The 17761-nt window shown below is 45.7% G+C and overlaps 1 protein-coding gene across 1 annotated transcript in view; it reads right to left on the minus strand.

The window, feature by feature from the left end:
• Positions 1-10587: 10587 nt before the first annotated feature.
• Positions 10588-17761, minus strand: part of DHCR24 (24-dehydrocholesterol reductase) — a 34858-nt gene continuing 27684 nt past the window's right edge. Inside the window, exons 7-9 of the mRNA XM_007164392.2 lie at positions 15090-15287; positions 14780-14958; positions 10588-13485 (exon numbers count right to left, since the gene is read on the minus strand). Coding sequence (XP_007164454.1) covers positions 13332-13485; positions 14780-14958; positions 15090-15287 — 531 coding nt within the window. The 3' untranslated portion in view covers positions 10588-13331. The remainder of the gene's footprint in view (positions 13486-14779; positions 14959-15089; positions 15288-17761) is intronic.

Consider the following 17761-nt stretch of genomic DNA (forward strand, 5'->3'; position numbering starts at 1 on the left):
AGGTCTGAAGACAAATCTGGGGATGGGAGGGTAGGAGTGGGAATGGGGGGTCTTGGAGAAAGGACACATGGGAATGCCTGGGAGAGGGGAGACATGTGGTGGGATCACTTTTGCTGGAGATGTCTACCAGGAGGTCATGATGTCTGCTGGGCCAGATATCTTTTGATACGAGAGATCAATTATCCTGAGAATCGGCTAGTGACATGAACATGGGAGCCAGACACCAGATGGACTAAAGGGGTGGAATGTGGTTGACACTCTTGGAACCCCTTTTATTCTAAAGCCAAAGTCCTTGGATCCCTGATCAGTAAAACCCAAAGAAATTTGGGAGAGTGGAGCATATATCCTAAGGTGGCTGTAGGCCCTCTCTGGGAATACTCCATCTCCATCCCAGGATGCTCCTGGAAGCTCAGCATGGCCAAATGCCATGAGGAGGCTGCTGACCTCCAGCAATCATGCAGCCATTGGGAACAAACAGTTCCACTCCCAAAGTCAGACCTCGTGGGCACGCCAGTCTAGCCCAGAGGTGGGTCTGTGCAGGTTGGTCACAATGTCCTGAGCTTCTGCCCTCACTGTTTTTGGACAGTGAGAGATTGGGTGGGATGGCAGGAGTGTGTTGTCTTTAGAAAAGAGGAGACAGACTCACAGCCTCAGCCACAAAACTCACATAATGATAAAAAATACTTCAAACAATCTTAAGAGCATGAGTGCCTTACAGAAGTTACTTCTTCACTCATGTCAAAATGACTGTTTTGGGAGAAGTAAAACTGACTTTATTCACTGGCATGTTGTCTATTGAAAAAATAATACTACTGAATCCTCAAAAAGGCTGATAAGCCAAACTAGGTGCAAGTAGGTCTAATAAGTCTGCAAGGTTTCAGGAAATAAGATCAATATACCCAAATCAACTATTGCTATACACTAGCAATAAACAACCAAAAATTGAAAATTGAAAATGCCATATATAATAGCATCAAAACTATCAAATACTTAGGTATAAATTTGACAAAAGAGGTATAAGATTTGTACAGTGAAAACTATAAAATTTCTCTCTGCTGAGAGAAATTAAAGAAGACCTAAATAAAGGGAGAGATATACCACAATCATGGATCAAAAGACTCAATGTTTTTGAGATGTCAGTTCCCTCAAATTCATCTATAGATTCAATACCAATCAAAATCCTAGTAATTTTTTTATTATTACTTTTTTTATACAGCAAGTTCTTATTAGTCAACAATTTTATACACATCAGTGTATACATGTCAATCCAAATAACCCAATTCAGCACACCACCATCCCCACCCTCCCGGGGTTATCCCCCTTGGTGTCCATACGTTTGTTCTCTACATCTGTGTCTCAACTTCTGCCCTGCAAACCGGTTTATCTGTACCATTTTTCTAGGTTCCACATGCATGCGTTAATATACGATATTTGTTTTTCTCTTTCTGACTTACTTCACTCTGTATGACAGTCTCTAGATCCACCCACGTCTCAACAAATGACTCAATTTCATTCCTTTTTATGGCTGAGTAATATTCCATTGTATATATGTACCACAACTTCTTTATCCATTCGTCTGTCGATGCACATTTAGCTTGCTTCCATGACCTGGCTATTGTAAATAGAGCTGAAATGAACATTGGGGTGCATGTGTCTCTTTGAATTATGGTTTTCTCTGGGTATATGCCCAGTAGTGGGATTGCTGGATTATATGGTAATTCTATTTTTAGTTTTTTAAGGAACCTCCATACTGTTCTCCATAGTGGCTGTATCAATTTACATTCCCACCAGCAGAGCAGGAGGGTTCCCTTTTCTCCAAACCCTCTCCAGCATTTGTTGTTTGTAGATTTTCTGATGATGCCCATTCTAACTGGTGTGAGGTGATACCTCATTGTAGTTTTGATTTGCATTTCTCTAATAAATGGTGATGTTGAGCATCTTTTCATGTGCTTCTTGGCCATCTGTATGTCTTCTTTGGAGAAATGTCTATTTAGGTCTTCTGCCCATTTTTGGATTGGGTTGTTTGTTTTTTTAATATTGAGCTGCATGTGCTGTTTATATATTTTGGAGATTAATCTTTTGTCTGTTGATTCATTTGCAGATATTTTCTCCCATTCTGAGGGTTGTCTTTTCGTCTTATTTATGGTTTCCTTTGCTGTGCAAAAGCTTTTAAGTTTCGTTAGGTCCCATTTGTTTATTTTTGTTTTTATTTCCATTACTGTAGGAGGTGGATCAAAAAAGATCTTGCTGTGATTTATGTCAAAGAGTGTTCTTCCTATGTTTTCCTCTAAGAGTTTTATAGTGTCCGGTCTTACATTTAGGTCTTTGATCCATTTTGAGTTTATTTTTGTGTATGCTGTTAGGGAGTGTTCTAATTTCATTCTTTTACATGTAGCTGTCCAGTTTTCCCAGCACCATTTATTTAAGAGACTGTCTCTTCTCCATTGTATATCTTTGCCTCCTTTGTCATAGATTAGTTGACTATAGGTGCGTGGGTTTATCTCTGGGCTTTCTATCTTGTTCCATTGATCTATGTTTCTGCTTTTGTACCAGTACCATATTGTCTTGATTACTGTAGCTTTGTAGTATAGTCTGAAGTCAGGGAGTCTGATTCCTCCAGCTCCATTTTTTTCCCTCAAGACTGCTTTGGCGGGCTTCCCTGGTGGTGCAGTGGTTGGGAATCCACCTGCCAATGCAGGGGACACGGGTTCGAACCCTGGTCCGGGAGGATCCCACATGCCGTGGAGCAACTAAGCCCGTGCGCCACAGCTGCTGAGCCTGCGCTCTGGAGCCCGTGAGCCACAACTGCTGAGCCTGCGTGCCGCAACTACTGAAGCCCGCTCGCCTGGGGCCCGTGCTCTGTAACGAGAGAAGCCACTGCAGTGAGAAGCTCACGCACCGCAGTGAAGAGTGGCCCCTGCTCGCCACAGCTGGAGAAAGCCCACGTGCAGCAACGAAGACCCAATGCAGCCAAAAATAAATAATAAATAAAATAAATAAATTTAAAAAAAAAAAAAAAAGACTGCTTTGGCTATTCGGGGTCTTTTGTGTCTCCATACAAATTTTAAGATTTTTTGTTCTAGTTCCGTAAAAAATGCCATTGGTAATTTGATAGGGATTGCATTGAATCTGTAGATTGCTTTAGGTAGTATAGTTATTTCCACAATATTGATTCGTCTAATCCAAGAACATGGTATATCTCTCCATCTGTTGGTATCATCTTTAATTTCTTTCATCAGTGTCTTATAGTTTTCTGCATACAGGTCTTTTGTCTGCCTAGGTAGGTTTACCCCTAGGTATTTTATTCTTTTTGTTGCAATGGTAAATGGGAGTGTTTCCATAATTTCTCTTACAGAGTTTTCATCATTAGTGTATAGGAATGCAAGAGATTTCTGTGCATTAATTTTTTATCCTGCAACTTTACCAAATTCATTGATTAGCTCTAGTAGTTTTCTGGTGGCATTTTTAGGGTTCTCTATGTACAGTATCATGTCATCTGCAAACAGTGACAGTTTTACTTCTTCTTTTCCAATTTGTATTCCTTTTATTTCTTTTTCTTCTCTGATTGCCATGGCTAGGATTTCCAAGACTATGCTGAATAATAGTGGTGAGAGTGGACATCCTTGTCTCATTCCTGATCTTAGAGGAAATGCTTTCAGTTTTTCACAGTTGAGAACGATGTTTGCTGTGGGTTTGTCATATATGGCCTTTATTATGTTGAGGTAGTTTCCCTCTATGCCCAATTTCTGGAGAGTTTTTATCATAAATGGATGTTGAATTTTGTCAAAAGCTTTTTCTGCATCTATTGAGATGATCATATGGTTTTCATTCTTCAATTTGTTAATATGGTGTATCACATTGATTGATTTGCGTATATTGAAGAATCCTTGCATCCCTGGGATAAATCCACCTTGATCATGGTGTATGATCCTTTTAATGTGTTGTTGGATTCTGTTTGTTAGTATTTTGTTGAGGATTTTTGCATCTATGTTCATCAGTGATATTGGTCTGTAATTTTCTTTTTTTGTAGTATCTTTGTCTGGTTTTGGAATCAGGGTGATGGTGGCCTCATAGAATGAGTTTGGGAGTGTTCCTTCCTCTGAAATTTTTTGGAAGAGTTTGAGAAGGATGGGTGTTAGCTCTTCTCTAAATGTTTGATAGAATTCATCTGTGAAGCCATCTGGTCCTGGATTTTTGTTTGTTGGAAGATTTTTAATCACAGGTTCAATTTCATTACTTGTGATTGGTCTGTTCATATTTTCTATTTCTTCCTGGTTCAGTCTTGGAAGGTTATACCTTTCTAAGAATTTGTCCATTTCTTCCAGGTTGTCCATTTTATTGGCATAGAGTTGCTTGTAGTAGTCTCTTAGGATGCTTTGTATTTCTGTGGTGTCTGTCATAACTTCTCCTTTTTTCTTTCTAATTTTATTGATTTGAGTCCTCTCCCTCTTTTTCTTGATGAGTCTGGCTAATGGTTTATCAATTTTGTTTATCAAAGAACCAGATTTTAATTTTATTGATCTTTGCTATTGTTTTCTTTGTTTCTATTTCATTTATTTCTGCTCTGATCTTTATGATTTCTTTCCTTCTGCTAACTTTGGGTTTTGCTTGTTCTTCTTTCTCTAGTTTCTTTAGGTGTAAGGTTAGATTGTTTACTTGAGATTTTTCTTGTTTCTTTAGGTAGACTTATATAGCTATAAACTTCCCTCTTAGAACCGCTTTTGCTGCATCCCATAGCTTTTGGGTCGTCGTGTTTTCATTGTCATTTGTCTCTAGGTATTTTTTGATTTCCTATTTGATTTCTTCAGTGATCTCTTGGTTATTTAGTAACGTATTGTTTAACCTCCCTGTGTTTGTGTTTTTTACATTTTTTTCCCAGTAATTCATTTCTAATCTCATAGCATTGTGGTCAGAAAAGATGCTTGATATGATTTCAATTTTCTTAAATTTACTGAGGCTTGATTTGTGACCCAAGATGTGATCTATCCTGGAGAATGTTCCATGCGCACTTGAGAAGAAAGTGTAATCTGCTGTTTTTGGATGGAATGTCCTATAAATATCAATTAAATCTATCTGGTCTATTGTGTCATTTAAAGCTTCTGTTTCCTTATTTATTTTCATTTTGGATGATCTGTCCATTGGTGTAAGTGAGGTGTTAAAGTCCCCCACTATTATTGTGTTACTGTCAATTTCCTCTTTTAGAGCTGTTAGCAGTTGCCTTATGTATTGAGGTGCTCCTATGTTGGGTGCATGTATATTTATAATTGTTATATCTTCTTCTTGGATTGATCCCTTGATCATTATGTAGTGTCCTTCCTTGTCTCTTGTAACATTCTTTAATTTAAAGTCTATTTTATCTGATATGAGTATAGCTACTCCAGCTTTCTTTTGATTTCCATTTGCATGGAATATCTTTTTCCATCCCTTCACTTTCAGTCTGTATGTGTCCCTAGGTCTAAAGTGGGTCTCTTGTAGATGGCATATATATGGGTCTTGTTTTTGTATCCTTTCAGCAAGCCTGTGTCTTTTGGTTGGAGCATTTAATCCATTCACGTTTAAGGTAGTTATCAATATGTATGTTCCTATGACCATTTTCTTAATTGTTTTGGGTTTGTTTTTGTAGGTCCTTTTCTTCTCTTGTGTTTCCCACTTAGAGAAGTTCCTTTAGCATTTGTTGTAGAGCTGGTTTGGTGGTGCTGAATTCTCTTCACTTTTGCTTGTCTGTAAAGCTTTTGATTTCTCCATCAAATCTAAATGAGATCCTTGCCGGGTAGAGTAATCTTGGTTGTAGGTTCTTCCCTTTCATCACTTTAAGTATATCATGCCACTCCCTTCTGGCTTGTAGAGTTTCTGCTGAGAAATCAGCTGTTAACCTTATGGGAGTTCCCTTGTATGTTATTTGTCGTTTTTCCCTTGCTGCTTTCAATAATTTTTCTTTGTCTTTAATTTTTGCCACTTTGATTACTGTGTGTCTCAGCGTGTTTCTCCTTGGGTTTATCCTGTATGGGACTCTGCGCTTCCTGGACTTGGGTGGCTATTTCCTTTCCCGTGTTAGGGAAGTTTTCGACTATAATCTCTTCAAATATTTTCTCTGGTCCTTTCTCTCTCTCTTCTCCTTCTGGGACCCCTATAATGCAAATGTTGTTGCGTTTAATGTTGTCCCAGAGGTCTCTTAGGCTGTCTTCATTTCTTTTCATTCTTTTTTCTTTATTCTGTTCCATGGCAGTGAATTCCACCATTCTGTCTTCCAGGTCACTTATCCATTCTTCTGCCTCAGTTATTCTGCTATTGATTCCTTCTAGTGTAGTTTTCATTTCAGTTATTGTATTGGTCATCTCTGTTTGTTTGTTCTTTAATTCTTCTAGGTCTTTGTTAATCATTTCTTGCATCTTCTCAATCTTTGCCTCCATTCTTATTCCGAGGTCCTGGATCATCTTCACTATCATTATTCTGAATTCTTTTTCTGGAAGGTTGCCTATCTCCACTTCATTTAGTTGTTTTTCTGGGGTTTTTTCTTGTTCCTTCATCTGGTATATAGCCCTCTGCCTTTTCATCTTGTCTATCTTTCTGTGAATGTGGTTTTTGTTCCACAGGCTGCAGGATTGTAGTTTTTCTTGCTTCTCTATTTTTCTATTCTTATGTAACAATCTACCTTAATTTTGCTCATCCAAAACAATAGTTCATAACTTATTTGAGTCAGCCCTGTGGAATCACTCATTTTCTCAACATTCAGCTCAACTTTTTACCCACTTGCCAATGCCTCTTTCCTACACTCCTTCTTGCCCTCATCCTGTCTTCCTAAAAACTTACTCCTAAGTATTTTATTAACAAGGAGGCATAATTGATTAAAAACAACTTAATGTTTTCCTTTCTGAAGTTATTTGCATTTTAACCCTTATATTAACAAGATGGGACTCTAATGGAGGAATTGTAGGCATCCACCAGAAGGTTGGAGAAGACCCCTATAAGCAAATCCTATAAAGTGTTGCTTATTCTTCTTATTTTAAGGATTTGGGGGTAAGTATTACCTGCTCTGTTTACTCATCAGTTAAGCTGCAAATATGCTTGATATACCTCAAGTCCTTCATATGAGTCAAGGTGGCAAAACAGAGAGTTAACAGGGTGAGAGAGTGGCATGGACACATATACACTACCAAATGTAAAATAGATAGCTAGTGGGAAGCAGCCGCATAGCACAGGGAGATCAGCTCGGTGCTTTGTGACCACCTAGATGGGTGGAATAGGGAGGGTGGGAGGGAGGGAGATGCAAGAGGGAAGAGATATGGGAACATATGTATATGTATAACTGATTCACTTTGTTATAAAGCAGAAACTAACACACCATTGTAAAGCAATTATACTTCAATAAAGATGTTTTAAAAAATTAAAAAAAAAACAAAATTAAAAAAAAAAAACAAAAAAACCCACAGAGAGTTAGCAATTTCAGGCAGAGATTACCTGTTGTTGTAATACTGGGATGCCTAGCATAGTGCCAAGCATACAACGAATGCACAACTATCTGTTGTTTAATTGGTCAACCAAGAGTGATTCAGGCTGTGGTCATTGATCCCTAGATTGCTGACTTTGCTTTTACTGCCAATCCCTGCAATTCTGTTACAGGTTATATGCAGGAGACGGTTGTGAGCTCTGTTCATGGTTCCTTCGTATATAGAAGAAAGAATGGTCTTACAAAATCAGGAACATCCCTAATCAGGCACGATCAATTATTAACTCCATTTCCAGCCCCTCTCCCCACCCTGGAGGATGGGGGTGGTGGTGGCAGGGGCTGAAATCATGGCTTGGTCGTTCTGGTGACCAGCCCCCAGCCAAGAGCAATCCAGGTGCCCACCCAGAGTCACCTCATTAGAACAAAAGACACCCCATTACCCAGGAGATTCCAAGAGACTTAGGAGTTCAGTGTCAGGAACCAGGAGTATCTATCTATCAGCTATCTATCTATCTATCTCTCTATCTATAGATAGATATACATTTATATCTATATTTATTTATTTATTTTTATTATCTTACAGTGCCCATTTTTTTTTTCTTTATTATTCCCTTGGATCTGCCCCCTAGGGAAACCCATGGGGAGGAGTATGATGGGCAGAGCAGGATTCAGCTATTTCTGGGTTCCTTGGCTCAACTATCTTCAAACCATCTGTCATCAGCAGTTCAGGCTGCTATAATAAATTACCACAGATTGCGTGGCTTATACAACAATTTATTTTGCATGGTTCTGGAGGCTGGGAAGTCCAGGATCAAGGTGCTGGAAGATCTGATGAGAGTCCTCTTCCTGGTCTGCAGATGGGCATCTTGTATCCTCACAGAGAGGGCTAGCTGTTTCATTTCTCTTCTTAGGACACCACTCCTATCATGAGGGTTCCACCCTCATGGCCTAATTACCTCCCAAAAGGCCCACCTCCCAATTCCATGACACTGTCAACATATGAATTTCAGGAGGTCACAAACACTCAGTCCATAGCATCAAAATACCACCTCCTAGACCCCAACAAAGCCTCCCAATCTTTCACAACCTGCAATGACGACAGCGGTCCTACAGGATGAGACCTGTAGGCCATCTTAACACCAGGACATAGCTAGAAAACATATTTTTTTAAATTTTTTTTTTAAATTAATTAATTTATTTTTGGCCATGTTGGGTCTTCGTTTCTGTGCGAGGGCTTTCTCTAGTTGCGGCAAGCAGGGGCCACTCTTCATCACGGTGCGCGGGCCTCTCACTATCGCGGCCTCTCTTGTTGCAGAGCACAGGCTCCAGACGCGCAGGCTCAGTAGTTGTGGCGCACGGGCTCAGTTGCTCCGCGGCATGTGGGATCTTCCCAGACCACGGCTCGAACCCGTGTCCCCTGCATTGGCGGGCAGCTTCTCAACCACTGCGCCACCAGGAAAGCCCTAGAAAACATATTTTTGAAACACAGCTACATTTAACTTGTGTAGTGTGTGTACGTGTGTGTGTGTGCATGCGTGTGTGATTTTTCTTATATAAGCCAAGTTTGGCGAACCAACTGTTGCAACTCTGGCATGAATGTTGGTGTCTGGACACTGCCCACAGTGCCCACAGGGTCTGGTGGGGCAAGACGGTTCCCTTGCAGAAGGAAATGCTTTGGGTCAAAGCAGAACCCTCTGCTGATCCCTAGTGGCTTCCTTTCTGAGCTGAGTTCATGAAGAGATTCCTGACTCCCCACTTCGTGTGGGGCTCAGCCAAGGGTCTCATTTCACTGTTTCTAGACCTGGAGCTACGGTCTCAACTAGCTCAGGGTGAGGCTCTTGAAGCATTTTGATGTTTTAAGACTAATGAGTCTGCATCCTTGTTTAACTCGTTAATGGCCTCAATGTGGCCTCTAGGCAAATCACTTGACCCTTCCTGAGCTTCACTTTCCTCATCTGTAAAATGGGGATTAAAAAACTGACCTGCTTTTGTTACAGGACTGTGAGGATTAAAAAAGATATTGTATGTTGCATGCTATTCAAATGTAAGGTGCTATTTCAGGTTTCAACTACAAAATCTGTTTTAAGGACATTAAAGATTTCTCCTCCTTTAAGGAGAATTTACAAATCCTGATTTGTGAAACTGAACACTTGGAAAATGAATTTCCTAAGGGGTTCCTCTCAAACAACTTTAGGATGGGACCCTGACATCACATATATTTTAGGAAAATGTCCATCATGTATATCTATGCATTTGCATAAAACTTTATTGCACTAAACTCAACCCTTGTGTCTGTTCATTCAAGCCTGATGACCTGTAACAATTAGGGTGAGCTAAATTGCTCTAACAAATAGTCCTGAATATGCAGCGACTCAACTACAGTAAAAGTTTATTTATTTCTTGTTCCCAGACCAGGCCAAAGTTCAGGTTGGTGGGCAGTTCTCCATACAGTGATTCAGGGATCTAGCTCCTTCCCCTTGTGACTCTGCTGCCACCTATGGCCTGGCTGTCATCTGCGTCCAAATAACAGAAGAGCCAGGAGAACCTCACACGGGGCTTTACCACTTCTGCTCACATTCTCCTGGAGCGACTCTAACACAAGGGCACATCTGACGGCGAGGGAGGCTGGGAAATGTAGTCCAGTGGTGTGCTCAAAGGGAGGAATGGGTTTTAGTGGACAGTTAGTGGTCTCTACCAGTGTGTACATGAGGAAAGAGTCTCAATAGGATTAACTGATTTGCCAAAATTAGTTAGGTCATCCAAGTGACAAAGCCAGGACTGCGGCCCAGAGCTTCCGACAGTCATGTCTGGTGCCTTAAAAAGCACAGCCCCACCTCGATCTGAGCCCCACCTCACCTGAACTCTTCTCACTGGTCTCCTAGCTTCCAAGTTTCTCCTTGTAGTCTGTTCTCCACCCTGCAGATAGGGGAATATTATCAACATCTACGCCAGATCATTGTGACGACGACGGAAATTCAAAAAGTTAAGAAAATCACCCTGGTCCTTCTGCCCTAACACACCTGTCCATTCCCCCACGCCATCTTCCAGCCCTCGCGGGTTCAGAGGGCAACTGGAGCCTGCACTTGAGCCAGGAGTGCCTCCATGTCGTGGTCCCCAGAGCAAGAAACGACAAAGGCTACTTTCCAGATCACACTTTTATTCTTACAGAAGCAGTGGCCACACAGCCATAGGGACATGAAGTGTTCAGACAGTAGGCACAGCGCCTGCAGCTGCAAGAGCCTGCTGGGGGTGGGGGTAGGGGAACCCATGCCTTTTTCCATGGTCCCCATGATTAAGGAAAAAACTAAAAATCACACAGCATTCACTGCCACCCCCATCCCCACCACTTCCCTTTCAGTAACAGCTAGATTATGCGTCCTTCCAGCCAAAGAAACTGGCTAGAATCTGGATTTTACAGAAAACCTTCATGCAGAGAAACTCAGCGTTCCGGAAGGGAGAGGCCTCTTCTTATACTTTCCACACACGCTGCCCCACCCCCGCCATATGCCAAGTTTGATTCCACCTGAAACCACCACCTGATGGGTGGTGACAAGACTGGCTACAAGAAAGAGCTGGTCACTCAGCTCAACATGCTTGGAAGACTGCCCCTTTCTAGGCAAGAGATCACTGAAACAAAACACTAACCTGAGGCTGGTGTGATCCCCAGACCCTCCCTTCCGAGCCCCGGGTTCCGAGTGAGGTCTGTGAAGGGCAGGATTTTGGTTTGTAGGACTGAGGATAACAGAAGCTGCTGGCATCTCTGGCCACACTCCCAGGGGCCCAGGGACGGAGGCCCCACTGGTGAAAGGACGGGGCCTTATCTGTTGGGCTAATCTAGCTCAGGCTCACCATTCCTCTACAGCAAGTAGGATCATCAGTTTAGCGCCGAGCGGGAAGCCCACGGGCCCACTAGGAGAGCTAATGCCAGTATTCACGTGCTTTGCATACAAGCGAAAAAATGAGGTTTCTTATTTTTTTTCTTATGCCCCCTCCAGAGGCCAAATGGGGAAGAGTGGTTCCTCTGCCTTCTGAGTGCCCTGAATGCGCCCAGAACTCCCAGGACCACGCCAAGAGACTACAGCGTGCCAAGCCCAGGGCAGGATGAGTGAGCCTCGGCAGCCAAAGCATGGCTCTGGGAGGATTCTGGCAACCTGTGGTGACAAGACTGACACTTCCTTGCAGGCCACGGATGCGCCTTTCTGAAAAGATGAGAGCTGGCCTTGGGCTGAAGGAAGGACCTTAAATGGCAGACAACCCCCAGGCGTCCACTTAGATCATTTGTTTTTTCCTCTGACTATCCACACAAGAGGCTTTTCATGGGGTTTGCAGTCATGGTGTTTAAGACAGCTCTGCACTTCTAAAGCAGAAGGGCCTCAGGTGGTCTTGTGTGTGCTGATGTGACAGATGAGGAAACTACAGCTCAGAGGGACAAATGACTTGCCCACGGGTGCAGAGCTCGTGAAGAATACAGCAAGGACAAACCCAGGCCTCCTGGCTCCTGGTGCAGTGCTCTCTCTCTCTCTCCCCCAAAATGTCACTGCCTGGCACAGTTCACTCAATTCCAGCTTCCCTTACACAATTCCCTCTCAGATTCTGGGTTTTCAGCTGAGGCTGGGCAGTTCTTAAGACGGAGCTGCATGAACAACCAAGCTTTACTAGGTGGGCAGGGACCTGGGAAGGTTTCCTTCCCTCTGGAACGGAAATGGAGCTAACTTTTCTCTGAGCTTAGGATTTGTAAGGCACTAAAATTAACTACAGTTGGAGGCGGGGGGAGAAAGAAAAAAAGGGGGGGATGAGTCGTTGGAGAAATCAAGTTGATGCTGTTTTCTTTCAGCCCCGCAGTGAGGAACCCCACGAAACCGAGGGACGGCTGCTCCATTGTCCTGCTGGGCGTGGTCCCACCCCCCAACTCCCACCCCTACTGCAGAGCAGAGGACACAGCCCCACCATGACAAAGCGGGTTCTGGGAACAAGAGCCATGGAGGGTGGAGAGCCAAGAACGAGCCCAGATCCTCTGGATTCAATTCAGAGCAGAAACCACTCACCCAGCCTGGGCAGGTGTCCCAGGCCTGGGCCCGGCCAGGATTCAACCCTGAAGTGTCTTCTCCAAGGACACAGTCCCCTCTGAGCGGACTTGGGCAACGGCTGCAGTGGGCCTGCAAGCCTGAGCGTGAAGGAGGAAGGGGCAAGGCGCCACCGAGCACGGCAGGGAGAACTTTGGAATCAGACCTGGCTTTGGCACAGCACATCTTGGGCCCACCCGCCCGCCCCATCTGTTGCCCTCCCAAGACCCCAGGGATGGAGAGGAACCTTCCTTCCTTCCCTTCGCGAGGAGGTCTTGCAGCTGACAAGCGACGGCAGGGCAACTCGAGGACACCCCCTTCAGCCAAACCCGAGCCCAGGTGACCTAACATGGAGCCTTCCCAGACTCCACCACTGAATCCAAAGCACTTTAGTCCGACGTGATGCTGAGTGGGAAGCCGTGCTGACAGCAGCTGCCACTTCTCCAGCACCTCTGCTGCGACAGGCGCTTGACTTAGATGACAACAGCAGGCAGATAGCATTACCCGCTTTCAACAGATGAGGAGCAGGGCTCAGAGTGGCTGAGTGACTCACTCAGAGTCACACAGCTAAATGAGTGGCAGAACTGGGAACTAGACTCGGGTTTGTCTGACTCCAAATCTCATGTCCTTTCCACTCTACTTGGCTGCCCCTGAAATCTGGGAGCAAGCTGTCGGGGCCATCTGGGTGGGGTTTCTGGAGGGGTTTCTTTCTGAAAGTGTGGATCTGGCAGAGCAGCCAAGCTTGAGTGAAGGGAAGATGCCTTCTGGCCCTGGGGACAGGGTCCGCCCTCGCGTCCGCCTCCTTCCGGGTGGGCTCCGGCTCAGTGCCTGGCAGCCTTGCAGATCTTGTCATAGACCTCAGGGAAGGCGTCCTGGCAGCCGAGCTGTTTCCGCAGCCTATGGTACAGGGAGCCGTCAAACATCTCCCAGAACTCCTCCCGGTCCATGTAGCAGTCGGCATACAGCATCTGGAACCTGCAGCGCAGACACAAGGGTGAGGACTTGCGGATGGGGGTAAGAGGGGCGGGAAGGGGAAAGGGACACAAAGAACCCCAACCATCCCTAATGCGCCCCTAACGCACCGCCTGCTCTGCAGGGCAGGACGTGCTTTTGGAGGCTTTCTCTTGTTTAATCCCCCTAATGAGCTAGTGGTTGAGGCTGGTGCAGGAATTTTTATCCCCATTTTACAGACGGGGAATCTGGGCTCAGGGCTTTAAGTGGCAGTGGAGGCAGAGTCAGGAGTAGAATGCAGTGCACTGCATGCCCGTCTCCCTGATGTGGTCGCCAGGCTGCTTTCTCTCTCTTTTTTGACGTTCAATAAACTGCACATAATGAAAGTGTACAACTTGAAGCTACAAGGATATATGGTACAACACAGGGAATATAGCCAATATTTTATAATAACTATAAATAGAGTATGACCTTTAAAAATGGTGAATCACTAAATTGTACACCTGTAACATATAATATTGTACATCAACTATACTTCAATAACATAAATAAATAAAACAAGCAAAAAAATTTTTTTTAATAAATTAAAAAAAAAAGAAATGTACTGCTTGATAAGTTTGATATATGTCTATAACCTTGAAACTGTCACCTCAGTCCAGATAACGGCCATATCCATCACCCCCAAACTTTCTTCATGCCTCGAATTCCCCTGTGTTGTCTGTCCATCACCCTCCACAATCCCAGGCAGACCTGCCTTCTGTCACCATGGGTTCATCTGCATTTTCTATAATTTTATATAAATAAAATATATATATATGAATAGAATCATACAGTACTCTTTTTTCCTGGCTTCTTTCCGTCAGCATAATTATTTTGAGATTCTCCACGTGGATTCTGCATGTCCACGGTTTGTTCCAGGACATTTCTGAGCAATGCTCTGTCCAGGCCTCTGTGTGACTTTCATGGTCCTGAGTACCCCCCTCCTCAGCTTTGGCCTCCAACCTGGAGTGCGAGCCCCTGGACACGTCTAAAGCACCCCCGTGGCCTGCGCTGGGGTAGGTAGTGGGGCGACCCCTGGCTCAAGCAGCCAGGGGACTGCTGGTGTGCTCACTGGAGGAGGAGGGGATGCAGCAAGGGGAAGGGCGAGAACGCCTGCAATTCCACCTCCTTAGAATCTCCCAACTCCCTTCCCGAATCCGAGGGGTCACTCAGCGCCCGAGGGTCTGGCTGTGGAGCTGGCGCCTTGGCCTTCCACGCGCCCCCCCCCCCCCAGGGCAGCGCTCTGTGGCTGATGGCCACACTCTGGGCACTCGCTCACCCGTGCACACTTCGGACGAACTTCTCCAACTGCCTCATGCAGGACCGGGCCTCAAAGTGCTTCACGCGCGGCTCCCCGTAGGCACCAATGTCGACGTAGAGCTCGGCCTCGTCTCCCTTGGGGTGCACCAGGCCCGGCTGGCTGGGCAGGATGAATGGGCACAGCCAGATGGGGTAGACCTGGGGGGCCAGGGGGGGCGTGTTGGTGCTTTTCTTCCCCCGGGTGGCAGGCTCTGTGGTGCTCCCCTCTCTCTGCTGCTCACACGCCACCCTCACCCCTGCGTCCCCGCTGAGCTCCCGGCCCGGCTCACGTGGATGTCGCTGTGGAAGGTGTGCAGGGCCCGCGGCAGGCACTTCATGGGCACCAGCATGTCCTGCACCACGTGGTGCTGCTCGTACAGCTTGCGCAGCGTCTCGCCCTGGGTCAGCTTCAGGAGGGAGATCTTGGGAGGCACCATCCAACCAAAGAGGTAGCGGAAGATGGGGTTGTTGCCAAAGGGGATGATGTCCTGAAAGACAAGGGTTGGGGATGGAGAGAAGGAACTCAGCAGGGCCCAGTGTCCCCACGTGCCAGGGGCCGGGTCCTCCTCTGGTGCTGGACAGAAATGTGACGGGTCCACTCCTATCTGGGGGGGGTGTGGTGGTACCCAGGATTTACTCAGCTGGATCTGGGTTTGATTCCCAGCTCCAGCATTTACCAGCTATGATGATGATCTTGGGCTGGGGACTTAACCTCCCTGAGCTAGGTTTCCTGATCTGCAAAATGGGGCTTGTGAGAATGAATGGTAAGATACCAAAGGCACTCAGCCCATTGCCTGAAGCAAAATAACAACGAAGCTATCACTGCTGTTCTAGTTGCTGAGGTCAGTGTGGCTGGCACAGAGCAGGCATTCCATAAATGTTTGAGAATGCTGTTCAATGGCAAGAGGGATGGATACTCAGAGAGCTTAAGCAACTTCCCTAAGGTCACACCGCCAGAGACGGCTCCCACTGAGGTGGGGAAGGTCTGGCTCAGGTTCAACGATGAGCCCTTCGGTCTACAGCATCTCCTGAGAGGCCTTCTCTGACGCCCCTATTAAAATGTCACTGCTCCCCATCCCTCCATACACACAACAGCAAATTCTTGCTCACCTGTCAAGGCCAAGCTTGACAGCTACCTTCAATCCTAGGCAGAGCTAGCCACTTTCTCTTGTTCCTGTGGCCCTGCACAGCGCCACCCCGCCTGCCTCCCCCAAGCTGGCCTCTTGGGAAACCCCCCGAGCAGGGCTGTCCTTCCTCTTTCACGCCTCAAACCTCCACAAGGGAGGAGCCCCCCATTCACGATCGTCCTCCCTGCTCCCAGTCTGCTGTCTTCCTGAGGGCTGCCAGCGTGCACCTGATACCCCATCCTCATAGCTCCTGGGTCCTCGAAGCCAAGGACATTCCTTCATTCGTTAGACAATTATGAGGCGCCTATGTGCTCAGGTGCCAGCTTCTGTGCTGGGTGCTGGGGATACCCAGATCATTGAGACGTGGTCCCTGACCTCAGGCGTGAAGAGCTGCAACAGAGAGATGCAGAGGCAGCTCATAAAAGGGTCCACATCAGACTAGGGTCAGTGGTGGCTGCCCAAAGAAGCCCCCATGCTAAGCTTCAGAGGCTGCATGACTCCTCCTCTCCTCCCCTCCCCTCCCCTCCCCCCTCCCCTCCCCTCCCCTCCCCTCCCCCCCCCCTCCCCTCCCCTGGAATCATCACCTCTGATCACCAGCCCACTCCCATGAGGGAGGGAGGGGCCTGTCTGCTCTCTTCTCTGTTAGATTCTGGCTCCTACACCAGTTCCTGGCTCACAACAGGAGCTCAGGAAATAGCGTGGCTTTTATTGTTCCCTTGGTTGTCCCTGGAAAAGCCACACAGGCCCATAGCAGAAATCCCCCTCAAAGCCTAAGCCCTGACCCCGTTTCCCTCACAGCCCTGACCACTCATCATTCCTCCTCCATCCCAATCTCTTTCCCCTCCACAAAGGCAACCATTCTTAGGAATTATTTGTGTACCCTTCTAGAGACATTCGATGCACAGACAAGTCCATGGGCTTAAAAAAAACACAAGTCACAAATGGCAGCGTCTACTAGCCTCCTGCTTATCACTATATCCTGGGCGTCAGCACACAGAGCGCTACTGCATTCTTTGTCCTGGATGCCTGACACTGTACAGATAGACCTCGTTTTATTGCACTTCTGATCTTTGATCAGTGATCTCTGATGTCACTACTCTGACTTGCTGACGGCTCAGATAATGGTTAGCATTTTTTAGCAATAAAGCATTTTTAAATTAAGGTATGCCCTTTTTTTTTAAGACATAATGCTAGTGCCCACTTAATAGACTACAGTATAGTGTAAACATAACTTTTATATGCACTGGGACAACACTGTAAAGCAGTTATAGTCTAATAAAGATATTAAATTAAAAAAATATATATATATGCCCTAGGAAACCAAAAAATTCGTGTAACTCACTTTATTGTGATATTTGCTTTATTGCAGTGGTCTGGAATCCAACATGCAATATCTCCAAGGTCACCCTTCACGGGGTGGGGCTGCAAAGTCCTAGCCCCCTGGCCTCAAGGTGGGACAGCTCTGGAGGGCCATCCGGCCCCAGAGCTCCCTTGGGTTGGCTGAGGTCTTTGTTGTGACTGCCTCACACCTCCGCTTTTCCCTCTGCCCGGCCCTGCTTCCCTTTCCTCTCGCAGCTGAGGATCACCAGAGTTCTCCTGAACAAACTTCCTGTGTGCACATCTTGGTAGTAAAACACCCATCCTTCCAGATTCTTCCTTTAACTTCAGGCAGTACAGGCTAGTGTTTAACAGCACAAAAATATAAGACAAACCTCATTTTGAAATCTAGCTCTGTGGTTTTAAAACCCGTCCAGGAGTTCTCTGCTACTCCTTGCTTCAAGAGGTGGAGCTTAATTCCCCCCTCCTTGGGTGTGGGCCAGACTTGGTGACTCCGT

This window comes from Balaenoptera acutorostrata, chromosome 1 (genome assembly GCF_949987535.1).
Source record: "Balaenoptera acutorostrata chromosome 1, mBalAcu1.1, whole genome shotgun sequence".
In the NCBI taxonomy this organism is placed as follows: Eukaryota; Metazoa; Chordata; class Mammalia; order Artiodactyla; family Balaenopteridae; genus Balaenoptera; species Balaenoptera acutorostrata.